Source organism: Gopherus flavomarginatus, chromosome 1 (assembly GCF_025201925.1).
Source record: "Gopherus flavomarginatus isolate rGopFla2 chromosome 1, rGopFla2.mat.asm, whole genome shotgun sequence".
NCBI classification, from domain to species: domain Eukaryota; kingdom Metazoa; phylum Chordata; order Testudines; family Testudinidae; genus Gopherus; species Gopherus flavomarginatus.
The window spans coordinates 28,604,214-28,618,508 of NC_066617.1; the positions used below are offsets into that span (position 1 = coordinate 28,604,214).

The 14,295-nt window shown below is 37.3% G+C and overlaps 1 protein-coding gene across 3 annotated transcripts in view; it reads left to right on the plus strand.

Annotated features, from left to right (window-relative positions):
* KMT2E (lysine methyltransferase 2E (inactive)) overlaps window positions 1–14,295 on the plus strand; it is a 122,007-nt gene that overhangs the window by 84,240 nt on the left and 23,472 nt on the right. For all 3 annotated transcript variants that reach the window (XM_050925279.1, XM_050925270.1, XM_050925289.1), the window contains 5 exons: window positions 9,193–9,357; window positions 10,374–10,682; window positions 12,449–12,703; window positions 12,942–13,086; window positions 14,001–14,254. In XM_050925279.1, the coding sequence (XP_050781236.1) occupies window positions 9,193–9,357; window positions 10,374–10,682; window positions 12,449–12,703; window positions 12,942–13,086; window positions 14,001–14,254 (1,128 nt within the window). The remainder of the gene's footprint in view (window positions 1–9,192; window positions 9,358–10,373; window positions 10,683–12,448; window positions 12,704–12,941; window positions 13,087–14,000; window positions 14,255–14,295) is intronic.

Here is a 14,295-nt window from a genome sequence, read left to right on the forward strand (position 1 = left end):
CACGTAAATACCTTGCAACGCTGGCTACAAAAGTGCCATGCAGATCCCTGTTCTCACTTTCAGGTGACATTGTAAATAAGTAGCAGGAGCATTATCTCCTGCAAATGTAAACAAATTTGTTTGTCTTAGCGATTGGCTGAACAAGAAGTAGGACTGAGTGGACTTGTAGGCTCTGAAGTTTTACATTGTTTTGGTTTTGATTGCAGTTATGTAACACAAAATTTATACATTTGTAAGTTACACTTTCACCGTAAAAATATTGCACAACATTACTTGTCTAAGGTGAACTAAAATACCATTTCTTTTGTTTGTTTATTTGTAATAAAAAATAATATAAAGTGAGCACGGTACATTTTGTATATTCTGTGTTGCAATAGAAATCAATATATTTGAAAATGTAGAAGAACATACAAAAATTTAAATTTCAATTGGTATTCTATTGCTTAACAGTGCAATTAATTGCAATTAATTTTTTATCACAATTTTTTGAGTTAACTGTGATTAATCAACAGCTGTAATTAAAATATTTTTATTGGTTTTGCGCGGGCAAGTATTTTTTTCAGAAACAATGAAGCTGTTTAGCCTGTGACAGAAATGGCAAATATCAATTTTTTGCAGTAAATTAACATAAAATGTTTTCACATCTTAAACCATTGATTGTAATAGAAAATATAGAAAACTATTGAAGTATACTGACCAGATCAGTTTCACGCTAAGATTGTGCACCAATAGTAGTAGATTACATGCTCATACTTTGTACTGCATAGTGGGTAGATACAAATTTACATCAAATCCTAATGTAATGCTTCTCTACTTGTAAGCTTTTGTACATACAATGTAGCACCTCGTCTGACTGCTAAAAGGTTTTAATTTGTAATTGCCTATGTATGCAGTACTAGCCTTTGAAATATTCTAGAAACTAGTTTTTTAATTCAGTGACACTTACGCACAAGTCAGTAATAGTTCTAGATGACAGTACATAGCTTTGTATTATGAATATGCAAAAGCTATGGAAGAAAGAAGTAGCCTAACAAGAAGTAGTGGAGACAAACTCCACAAACAAGTTCTTGCTTCTGTACTGAAGACGGATGGAGACCATGATACAGCTCTTACCAGCCATGTCATGAAAAGTACGATAAACCTATTTGGGTGCAAATCACATCCAGTGGATTTTTATCCAGCTACCTACTTGAGTGCATGTAACATCAAATAGCAGATGTTGGTGAAAAACAAATGGGGACATTTGTGAGAGGTTCATCAGCCCAGTCAAGAAATCTGGCATCAGAACATTTGCTGACATAGCCAAGAAGACCAAATTTAACACTGGAAAGGGAAGGACAATCACAGCATCCATAGCTCAGTGGTTTGAGCATTGGCCTGCTAAACCCAGGGTTGTGAGTTTAATCCTTGAGGGGGTCAAGGGCAAAAATCTCTCTGGGGATTTGTCCTGCTTTGAGCAGGGGGATGGGCTAGATGACCTCCTGAGGTCCCCTCCAACCCTGATATTCTATGAAAGTCCTAAAATTATTTTCCACTGAGCCCTGTCCTTAGCAAGATGCAGAGATGATGCTTCGGTGACAGCTGTTCTTTACCCAATAAGACCTGTGCCTGTGTTCTTCCATGCTGATAGAACAGTGAGAAGAACAGACACAGCTGGAATAGAGCATCAGATGGAATATCAAGCTGAAAGACTCCATGAGCTAAGACCATGCAGTAAAGAAACCAGAGCATACTCTTGGGAATTCTGCACGTAAATTTTCTGGTCTTTATTCACCTTCATTTTGAAGTAATAAGTTGATTACTGTTCTATCCTGAAGTGACTGTAAAAACAGCATTTTTGAGGCTCTGTTTGTTTTGTTTCATTACTTTCTGAATAAAATTTGCTTGGTCTGCAAGGACTAAACAATTATTTTTAGCTGCCAGCACAGTAAATTCTGCCAAAGATCTAAAAAGAAGAATTTTTTTGGCTCATCTACTCAGTCAATATTGTATGTAGTAAAGATCTTTTGGTTTGAATTCTGCCATCAGGTACACCTGTGCAACTCAGGTTTTTTACCAAACTCATCATGGACCGTGAAATCTCGTCTCTCTATGAAATCTGGTCTTTTGTGTGCTTTTACCCTATACTATACAGATTTCATGGGGAAGACCAGCATTTCTTAAATTGAGGGTCCTGACCCAAAAAGGAGTTGCATGGGGGTCACAAAGTTATTTTAAGGGGCTGCAGTTTTGCCATCCTTACTACTACGCTGCCTTCAATGGAGCTAGTGGCCAGGCACCCAGCTCTGAAGGCAGCGCCCTGCCAGCAGCAACACAGAAGTAAGGGTGGCAGTACCATATCATGCCATCCTTACTTCTGCGCTGCTGATGGCAGCAGCTCTGCCTTCAGAGCTGGGCTCCTGGCCAGCAGCTGCCGCTCTTCAGTTGCCCAGCTCCACCGCCAGCAGCAATGCAGAAGTAAGGGTAGAAGTACCACAACCCTCCTACAATAACCTTGCAAATCCCCCCCTCCCCGCCCGCCACTCCTTTTTCGGTCAGGACCCCTTCAGTTACAACACCATGAAATTTGAGATTTAAATAGCTGAAATCATGAAATTTACTATTTTAAAAAATCCTATAATTGTGAAATTGACCAAAATGGACTGTTAATTTGGTAGGGCCCTATATATGAGTATAACTGAGATCAGAATTTGTCCCTACAGTTAGCATCTACTTAAGTTCTGTGGATTTATGAGCAAGAATAGACTTCTGTTGTCACTCAAAGCTGTATCTGCTCTTCAGTGCTAATAAGTCAGTCTTGGTATTTAAACAAATTTTATCCTGAACATCTACAGGGAACAGATCTAATGTGTAAAGAGGTGCCATGTTTACACTCTCTCTGCTGGGAACTACCAATGTGAAGTGGACTCCTCATCTCCTTAGTACTTTTAGTGTCATAGAATTGTGTGGCAGGGTGCATTATCTTTTGACCTGCATAATCTCCTTTAACTATTCTGTTGGGTTTATGATCTTCTCAAGTGTAATATAAGCTTTTGAATGCCAAATTGTTAAGAAACTATATTATAGTTTTGGCTTTAATTACATTGAGCCTGAATGTTTTGTCTGCTTCAAAACTGGGCATCTTGATGCATTAATGCAGACGCTATGGGCCTGAGTTTCTAACATGAGAAAGATTGAGCCCTCAAATTTTAATATGTAGTTTAACTATATCTGTCAGAGGGTCCTTTGTTAATTAGTAGTAGTAGCAGTGTTACTGTAGCACCTGTGGGCCCCAATCATGGACCCAGGACCCGATTGTGCTAGGTCTGATACAAACACAAAACAAAGATTATCTCTGCTCCAGAGAACTTGGTCTAAATATAAGGTAGAGACCACAGATGAATGCAATACAAATGGCTGGGGAGTACAAGGAAACAGTGAAACATTTTTGGTCTTCCATGAAAGGCAATGATCTCAGCATACCACAGCCTAATTGTTATCCAGTTTTTTGTAGGCATCTTGGAAGAGGAGGATAATGAGGTAGCTTTGCAGATGTTTTACAGGGAGCTCCTCCCAAGCATGGGGGGCAGCCTGGCAGAAAGCACCAAAGAGCATGTTTGAAAATGTAATAGGTAGAGACGGGAGATGAGGTAGTTTAAAAATTAGTATTACACTTGGCAATTACAGTCAGTCTGTCTCTTGCCACTGACATCAGGAACTTGGGTTTATCTCCCACCTCACTCACCTTAATTTCTCTACTGCTTGTGGACTTACTCCCCTTTTATTTAGCTAACGTGTCTTTGTGTATGGGCCCTTCACTAGGTTTTTTGCATCACTTTCTCCATGTGAACTGTTTTCTTCCTGCAGGTTCAGTTTTGGCACCTTCAGTGATATGAGACTGGTTGATCCCTGTAAGGCCAATTTTTGTGGTTTTAAAATCACATTTTGTTTTTGTAATATCTTTTTCTCTGCTATGTTGCTGTGCAGAAGACTCATGTAAATGGAACACAATGAAATGGACTGTATGCCAAGTAGTAAAAATGTACAAAGTAAATAATACCAGATTTACTCTAATATTTAAAGAAACTTTAGCTTTAACATATGACAGTAATAGGTAAACATTCAGATGAAAGCTGACCCTGTCTTTAACAACACTGACGTTTAAAATTGTCTTTGTTGGGGTCAGTTAGCACCCCACTAATGTTTTTGGAGGCTTTTCATACCTCAGATCTCTTTCAGGCTGTCCGTAGACAAAACTGTTACACTCTGATCATGTTTTCAAGGTTAATCTTCACCACCATAGTAGCTAGAAATTTTTTCATTTAAAAAAAAAAAGGCTTAGAAACTGGAACATAATTCTGCAGCAAGGAGTGGATGCCACAGAATTACAGAATACACATACAGTTGCTTATGAGGAAAGACTGAATTAATTCATGTGTATCTTAGTTAAATGCTGTGAAGTGACGGGGTGAAACAACTCTGTCCAAAATATTTTAATGAAGACACATAGGAGTACAAATATGAAAAGGAAAATACCCTGAACATCAGGAAATGCTTCCTAAACACAGCTATAAACATGAGCAGTAGGCTTTGAGAGAAAATTATGGTGGCCCATTGCTTTAAGACATTTACCTATATTGGACAAAACACTAGAAAATGTACTATGGAGAGTAATTCTACATTAGCATGGGCATAGTGTACAAGTTGATCATATAGGTCTCTTTCTATCACTAACTTCTGCCATTACCTGTTGAAGGTAAATTTGAAGAAATGGGGACTTCGTACCTCATCACTGCCCTGAGCCAGACTTTTTTTTTTTTTTTTTTGAGTCCCTGAAATCCAAATTTAAATGACTGATCCACCTTCCACAACTTGAAATACCTACTTTAAATTAGATGCATTAGTATCCTGCCAGATTTTTACTAACATAGCAATGCAAAGTTAGAATATGCATCTGAAAGTATTATATAATCTGTTTAATTTTCAGTGTTGCATTATGACATTTGTTAGTAGTTAGCCTTTTGATTTTTCTAGTCACGTTTGCCAAAATGAGGATTATAAAATATGAATTATGTGGTTTAGTCTCAAACTGTTGCTGTTTTAGCTAGGGAGAAGTAAATATCTTCAGTGCAATTGAAGATTTTTATTATAGAGGAAAAAAAATGTCCTTCATAAACTTCTAGTGAGTGCCATGATGTTACCTTGCCTTTGGGTAGGGTCATAAGACAAGTGACATCCTACAAAGGTAATTTTGCTCTGTAGATCGAATACCAGATATTTTAAGAGAGGATGAGAGCATCTCTCTTTAAGTTCTTTCAGATTAAAATAAGGAAGAGATAAAAGGCAATTAAGTCAGTCTAACTCTAAGTTAATGAGGAGAAGACCTGTGGTGGCCAGTTTATGGATTATGTTCTATACTGCCTAAATGTAACTTTGTGTTAACAAGTATTTATTGTGCTGGAAAACCACTTCCTTAGGGTATGACAGAATAGGAATGGTTTAATGTTACATATCTTTTGCCTTGCCCAAAAAACCTAAGTGATTTATATAGTATTCATATTTGATCTATCATTTCTTCTTAAAAACGTAAAATCTGAGACTGAGAGAAATTTAGAAATGTGTATTCTTTTTCTAAAATACACATTATACCATCAGGTGCTCAATCTTTGCATGATGAGTTTTATGCAAGTGAACACCATTTGACACTGAATTCTGTTTAAGTAGCAACCAAAGCACTATGTTTAGTGGTGTTTCAGGTTGCAGCAGGATATGCTCCATCCTCCCATAATCTTAAACAAATTTGAAGATGGTGAGGGAAAAGATGTTTGCATTTCTTTCCACCTTCATATTGCCTGCAAAGCTATGGATGAGGTACTACAACACTCTGTTAGGTTTTCATTTCCATCCCCAATTGATATAAAAAAGCAATATGTAACCCAACTTTACTGAATTTGCATTTTAATGCAAAACTTTTAAGATCTCATATGCTTTATATCAACAGATCAGCACATGTGACTGTCTCATATCCCATGCATTTGGGCATTTATTCTGCCTTAATGTGGCTGAGGCAACTGTTAAAGTGCAACCTTGAAGTTGCAGTACACAGTGATGTATGGTGAAGGATTCTTTCTTTTTTTTCTTTTTTTTAAAATTTTTGTCAAGATTGACGTAGTGGCAGATTTGTCATCAAATGAAATATAGCACATTTGTCTTAGCATACATTTTCCATTATGGTTAAAAAGTTCTGAAATATAGACCACCAAAAGAGGTTAATTTTGAACTGTATTCTATGTCAGTTTATTATTCATCAAACTACCATGAAAAAAATGCAAGTAGTAACCAAGTTTATATTTATTTTGGTTTTGCCATTCAATTAGATGTATACAGAATGAAAGTTTAAAGCTGAACTCTGTATAGTAACTTTAACTATGCTGCAGATAGGGCTGCATAATAATCCTGCACAATCAGAATAGAATTAAGTCTAACTACAGCTCCATCACCATAATTGCAAATATAATAATAAACGGATATATCTATCTCATAGAACTCCTACGCTAGCAGGACCAACTACTGATTTTCCCACAGATCCCTAAATGGCCCCCTCTAGGATTGAACTCACAACTCTGGCTTTAGCAGGCCAATGCTCAAACCACTGAGCCATCTTTCCTCCCATATAAAATAATGTATATAAAATATAAAGCTTTACCTTCAGATACAGTAACTCCTCACTTAACCTTGTCCTGCTTAACATTGTTTTGTTGCTGATGAATTAGAGAACACGCTCGTTTAAAGTTGCACAATGCTCCCTTATATTGTTGTTTGGCAGCTGCCTGCTTTGTCCATTGCTTGCAGAAAGAGCAGCCCATTGGAGCTAGCTGGTTGGGACTTGGAACCATGGTGGACCCGCAGCCCTCATATCAGCTCCTCGCTTCCCTAAGTTTCCTGTGCAGCAGCCGCCCAGCAGGCTATCAGTTGCCGATCAGTTCTGCTGTCCCTCCTCCCATTGCCTTGTGCTGCTCCTGCTGTCTGCCTTGGAGCTGTTCCTGGGATCCTCCTGCTTGCTGTGTGGGTCTGGGGGCAGGGTGACCAGATGGCAAGTGTGAAAAATCGGGACAGGGGGTGGGGGTAATAGGAGCCCCTATTTTAAAAAAAAGCCCCAAATATCGCGACTGTCCCTATAAAATACGGACATGTGGTCACCCTAGCTGAGGGTCAGGGAGAGGTGCTAATGTCAGGGTGTCTTCCATTCCTCAGCCCCAACTCCACAGAGCAGGGGGACATGACAAGGCTCAGGAGGGCGTTTGCTGGCAGCAGCTGCTGTCTCAACTTGTTGATCTACTTAAAACGGCAGTGTACTTAAGAGTGGGGTCAGCGTACTTAAAAGGGCAATGCCTGTGTGTGTGTGTGTGTGTGTGTGTCTCTCTCACACACACACACACACACACACACACACACACACACACACACACACACACACACACACACACACACACACACACACACACACACACACACAGTCTGCCATACTGTGTCTCCTCCCTCCATTCATGCTGCCTTGTAGAGTGTGAGGCTACATTAACAACAATTTGTTAACCCTTGAGAGCTAGAAGAGTGCTAGTTCATCATTTAGCAGTAAGGCATTCCCTGGGAAATATCCCACCCTCTGACCTCACCACCTCAGCCAAGCTTCACAATCATAATTGCTGTGTACAGTATTAAATTGTTTGTTTAAAATTTATACTGTGGGAGGGATAGCTCAGTGGTTTTGAGTATTGGCCTGCTAAACTGAGGGTTGTGAGTTTAATACTTGATGGGGCCATTTAGGGATCTGGGGCAAAAATCTGTCAGGGACAGTACTTGGTCCTGCTGTGAAGGCAGGGGACTGGACTCCATGACCTTTCAAGGTCCCTTCCAGTTCTATGAGATAGGTATATATCTGTATAATTTTGTGTGGTCTTTTTTGTCTGGCGAAAAAAATTTCCCTGGATCCTAACACCCATCCACACACATTTACATTAATTCTTATGGGGAAATTGGAATTGCTTAATATCATTTCGCTTAAAGTAGCATTTTTTCAGGAGCATAACTACAACATTAAGCGAGTAGTTAGTGTATTAGTAAAACAGGTGCAGAGCTGGAGCTTTATTTTGCCCCTTTGTTTCACTATTAGGAACAGCATAGTTATTTGTAAGTTTCCCCTTTCTTTAACATAAAATGTATTTCTCTATTGTGCCCAGTCTTTACTGGAGCAAGATTAATGTTAGTAGTAGTAATAAAAATACCTTGCCATAGGTATGTATGGCCCTTCACAGAAACTGAAAAGACAAGTCCTTGACTCAGAGCTTTTAATCAAAGCATCTGATCCTGTAACTTGTGCATTTACATAAATGGAGCTCTCTGTGGGTGCAAGAGGTCTGTCTGTGCACAAGGATCAGGACCTAAATTATTCATGCATTCATACCGAGAATCTAGTTTCTCTGTATGGAAATGTTGGTATATTAACCTAAGGGAACCTATTTTGACATATGTATTGTTTTAAATTAAAAAAATAAAATACTGCTTTGGCATATGTAATGTTGAAGAACTCTGTGTTTATTTGTATTGTTCCTGATAAGTAATGTTCATTTTCCTCTGGCCATCAGTTTTGCAGTATTCCTATTGTGAAATTGACTTGGAGCAACATACAAATACTGGCCAGACAAATAATAGCCAGAGGGCTTGAGACCTGGAGCAACATGCTATTTTTACATTTCTAGTGTAACTGATTACTGGTAAATGCTTATTTTTAAATGCTATTGGTTCTAGTCCAAAACCGGAAACCCTACTTTATGTGTGTGATGGAGCTGGTAAGAATTCTCATGATATACCTCTACCTCGATATAACGTGACCTGATATAACACGAATTCGGATATAACGCAGTAAAGCAGTGCTCCAGGAGGGCAGGGCTGCACACTCAGATGGATCAAAGAAAGTTCGATATAACGTGGTTTCACCTATAATGCGGTAAGATTTTTTGGCTCCCGAGGACAGCGTTATATCGAGGTAGAGGTGTACTAACAGTCATTGTCTCTGAGCTTTGGCTGAATATGACCCACACATGAAGACATTATGTATATTGTATTTTTTTAAGCATCTTTTAAAAATCAAAATGTGTGCATTTTGTATATGAAACTGATGTCTGATATCTGATAAATCCTTACTATATCCTTCAGACAAGAGAAGAACGGAAAATGGAAGCTATTCTGCAAGCTTTTGCCAGACTAGAGAAAAGAGAAAAAAGAAGAGAACAGGCTTTGGAAAGAATCAGCACAGCTAAAACGGAGGTTAAATCGGAATGCAAGGAATCACAGATTATCAGTGACACAGAGTTTATTCAGGTAGCTATCTGTAACTTAAAACAAGTATTAAATATTACCTTCTTAAAAATTAAGTTTGGAATTCAAAATACATTTTTAGTCTAAAATTTTTGAAATCTTAATTGCATATTTTGTTTTTTGGATTTGACTTCAAATTTTGACATGACATGGTATATTTTTTTTAAATCTTTCAAGAATAGATAAATTAGTATAACCATAGTTGAAGAACAGCAGCTAAATTAAGAGTTTTGTGTACACACAAAGGTTACATAGAGACTGCATTGGCTGGTATTTAGAGTTCAAGACAGAGTCAGACTGCACTCTAATCCTAACTCCAAGCGTTTTGTATGGCTTAGTTTGTTATGTCTGATACACATGGTGATCTTCAAAGAGAAAGTACTATATTATATTAAATATTATGCATGCCATTGTAATTGCTTAGATTTAAAGTAATAACTTTGTCAGGTATATGTAAAATATAACTGTGCTGTTTGTAACAGCCATGGTTAAAAGCATTAATCACCAGTGTGAAATACTTTCCTTGCTATATAGTACTGTATTCTCTGTATTAAATATTTTGCCTTTCTTTAGTATGCAGATATTATAACAGAGACAAGGAAAAGTGCAAAATATTCAGTTAACATATTTAGGAGCATTATTTATGTAGCACCAAAGGTGTGCTGGGGCATTTCAGACAAACAAGGGAACAAGGCCCTTGCCCTGAAAGAGATTTATGAGATAAATAGATTCACTATAGACCAATGTAGTTAGAAACTATCATAGTTCAGCAGAGGAATTACCAAGTCAATTAGACCAGTTGTTTTTCCACTCCAGATTCCTGTTTGACAGTAGCTAGTGCCTGATATTTCATATAAACATACAGGAAACCCCATGCACATGGGGTACTGGCATTAAATATTTCCATTTTAAAGCCAGAAACTGTGTTAGTCTTTTAAACCTCTAAGAATGAGGGAAATCAATTTTGTTTTATTTTTAGTCATGTAAGTAACTACTTTAGCTGCTATATCTTGCACCAGGAATCAGCAAAAGAGGAAACTGCCACCAGGCCAACCCCTGCCAAAGTTAATAGAGCTAAACAAAGAAAAAGCTTCTCTCGGAGCAGAACACATATTGGACAGCAGCGTAGACGACACAGAACTGTCAGCACATGTTCAGATATCCAGCCATCTTCTCCAGATGTGGAAGTTGCTTCACAACAGAATGAACCTGAGAACTCTGCACTTGCAGCTGAGCCTGAAACAGAAACTACTATTGCAGAAATAGTTACTGAAACAGAAGTTCCAGCACTTAATAAATGCCCTGCTAAGTATCCTAAAACAAAGAAGGTATGTCTGTCTATAAAAAGGAACATCTATAAAAAGAGGAACGTTAAGGAAAAACAAAAAAAAAATTAAAAAACTTTTATAGAAAGATACCAAAATTTGTGCTTAATGTGATGTATGTTATGCAACTCCTTGACTTCACTGATATGAACATCATAGATTTTTGGCATGTCACTGTTGGTAATCTAAGAGGCTAAAATAATTTATGGAATTCTACAACAATTTGGTTACAGCTGATAAAATACATTCTTCTTCGAATGCTTGCTCATGTCAATTCCATTCTAGGGGTGCACATGCCCACATGCACAGTCATCGGAGATTTTTGCCTTAGCCATATCCGTAGGGTTGGCAGTGGCACCCCCTCAAGTTCTGCGCTCATGTGTCTGTAAATCAGGTGCCGCTGACACTATGCCCTCTTAATTCCTTCTTACTGCCTGTAGTGGTTAGTGGGAGCACCTTCCCTTGCATTGCAAAGGCTAGCAGTTTTCCATCTATTGTCTTTAAGCCGTAGGGCCATGTAAATAGTTTTGTTCATAGCAGTTAGTGTTAAGTAGTTAAATGTAGTTAATAGTTAGCTGTTAAGGTCCCAGCAGAGACTTTGCTCCAAGCGGGGTATGTCCCGGTCTCCCAGGTTTGTTTCCCCATAGCAGCTGCCTCAAGTGCTTAGGAGAGTCATACATTAGAGACAAGTGCTGAAGAACTTTCGGCCCCGCACACAGAAGTATCTGGCATAATATTAATGAAAGAACCAGCACCATGGTCCTAGTTCAAAATCATGTAAATAATTCCACTGTTAGTTTAGCAGTATTTAACATCTAGATCTTTTTGTATTGAATTATTTCACCAGTTATCAAAACTATGCATTTTATTATGATAATCTTTGGCCTTTTAGGTGGCCTCATGAATTTGCACATGTATATAATTGTGCTGATGTTGTAATTGAATACAAACTCAGTGTTATTAGATGAGATGGGAGGATAATAGAGTAAATGAAGAACCAATTTCCAAATTTTGATGAAATGTAAATTGAACATTTGAAGTTACCATCAGTAGAAAGGGTTCAGAGTGGTAGCTGTGTTAGTCTGTATCAGCAAAAACAACGAGGAGTCCTTGCGGCACCTTAGAGACTAACAAGTTTATTTGGGCATAAGCTAAAATGCACTTCATCAGATGCATGGTGTGGAAAATAAGGTAGGCAGGTATAAATACACAGCACATGAAAAGATGGGAGTTTCTTGCTGTCAGTAGAAAGACAGCTTTATGATTTAGCCTAAAATAACGATGTGATTTAGTCTCATTCCAGACCGTTTGCTGGATGATAAATTAATGAAGCTTTATATACTATTAACAGAATCTGCTGAAAAAGCAAACTGCACGCAACACTTTTTAACGTGTAAAAAGCCTTATGTAAATGAAAACTCATTTCATTCATACTCACTACGAAAAATAAACTCCAACATAAACTGATAATGTAGCTTATAAAAAAGAACCATCTCAAGGATGGTAAGAAACATGCAAGCTACCTAGAATTTTAGGAAGTGTGAAGAAAATTATCAATGAGAAATTGCAAGCTGATCTGTATGTTAGATGTTAAAGATTTGTAAGCTTATAGTCCAGAAAACTAGATATCCATATATTGTATGAGCCAAAAAGCACATATGATTTATCAAATGCAGAAGGGTTGAGATACAAAATGGTTTAGTAAGTTGCATTTAGCAATTTCTTATGTACAACTTTATAAGCATTGACATTTTCCCCTTTTTCTCTAGCACTTGGTCAGTGAATGGTTAAGTGAGAAGAATGAGAAGACAGGAAAGCCTATAGACAGCATTTCTGAAAGGCCTCTGCGTATAACTACAGATCCTGAAGTTCTGGCTACGCAACTGAATTCTTTACCAGGTCTCACTTACAGTCCACATGTATATTCTACTCCTAAGCACTATATTCGTTTTACTTCACCATTCCTTTCAGAAAAAAGGAGGAGAAAAGAACCCATGGAAAACATTACTGGCTCTTGCAAGAAGGTAATGAATCCTTTGACTTAACCTGGCTTTAAAACAGAAGGCAAATTGCTTGTTTCTGTGGGTTTTCTTTTTTCCCCCAACTCCCTCTTATTTAATCTCAATTCTTGTTTGTAAGCATGAATCCTGTGCTGGAACTTGAAGTGTTTGGAACTGCTCTACCATCTGTAACGTGTTCAGAACTAGTTTCAATTAGAAATGAAATTACATCTAATTTTTGAACGTTTTCTTTTTATGACAGCGTTGGTTGAAGCAAGCTTTGGAAGAAGAAAACTCAACAGTGCTAGACAGATTTAATTCTCCATCTCAAGAAAGATCTAGAAGTCCTGTGATCAATGGTGAAAATAAAAGTCCATTATTATTGAACGACAGCTGTTCCTTACCAGGTGAAGTTTTTAACACCTAAATATTATAAGATTTCCTTAATCTTTTGAAGTGGCTTAATATTTTTTAAATTACTGAGGAAATGGTTTTTAAACTATAAATGCCCCATATAAACAACAAATATTCTAGTGGACAGCTGTAGGAAAATCCTACTTAATATGGAGTAATATGCACTCTTTTCTTTGTTCTTGTCATATTAGAACACTTGAAATATGGGATGAAAATAATTGTGGTATACTATAGTTTGTTATTCCACCTAGTGTAAATTGACACATATATATGAATATCTTCTAATCTTTGGAATTTTAAGGGTTTCACTGAGAGAAAATATGGTTTAGAGGAAGTATTTCATGTTGTTCTGCTCACTTCAGGTTATAGACCCATTCCTGCAGTCTTTGTATTATCCAAAATTCCTATTTAATTTAAATGGGAGTTGCTTGAACAAAAAATTAACAGAAAAATTACCTAGTCTTAAAATTATTTATTTAATATAAAATGAGAATGTCGTGAAACTAAGCAACATTGGCATATGAAGTCTGTGAAATGTTTCCTATCCAAAGTTATAAACATGTTGATAGTTTTCATTTTTGAGCTGAAGAATTTTCATGATGTAATTACTGATGTGTGTTTGTATCTTTGGTAATTTATAATATTTTTTCCATCATTTTAGTTAACTTTGACAATTTTTTAGTTCTTAAAGTCTATGTTGCCTTCAGTAATTTGTTAGGATTATAGTTGATTTTTCACATTTAAGACTTTTCGTGGAGGCATTTCTTTAATTTGATTGCCTAACTGATTTAATGTGTTATATTTATAACTTTATTGCATGCCTAAGTCTTTACAAAATGAGGAAGAATGACTATAAGATCAGCAAAATATTGTTTCCTAGTCTTTCTTTTTTCTATTTAACATATAGATCTAACAACACCACTAAAAAAACGAAGATTCTATCAGTTGTTGGATTCTGCTTATTCAGAAACCTCCACACCTACTCCTTCTCCATATGCCACGCCAACACATGCTGATACCACTGCCACAGACCCATCATTGTTCGCTACTCCTCCTAGGATAAAAGCAGAAGATGAAACTTGTAGGAATGGTTATAAACCCATATATTCACCAGTTACCCCCGTGACTCCATGTATACATGGAAATGCCATGCACTTTGAGGTGAGATTTTCAGATGAACATGAATATGTACTCTCCCCCCA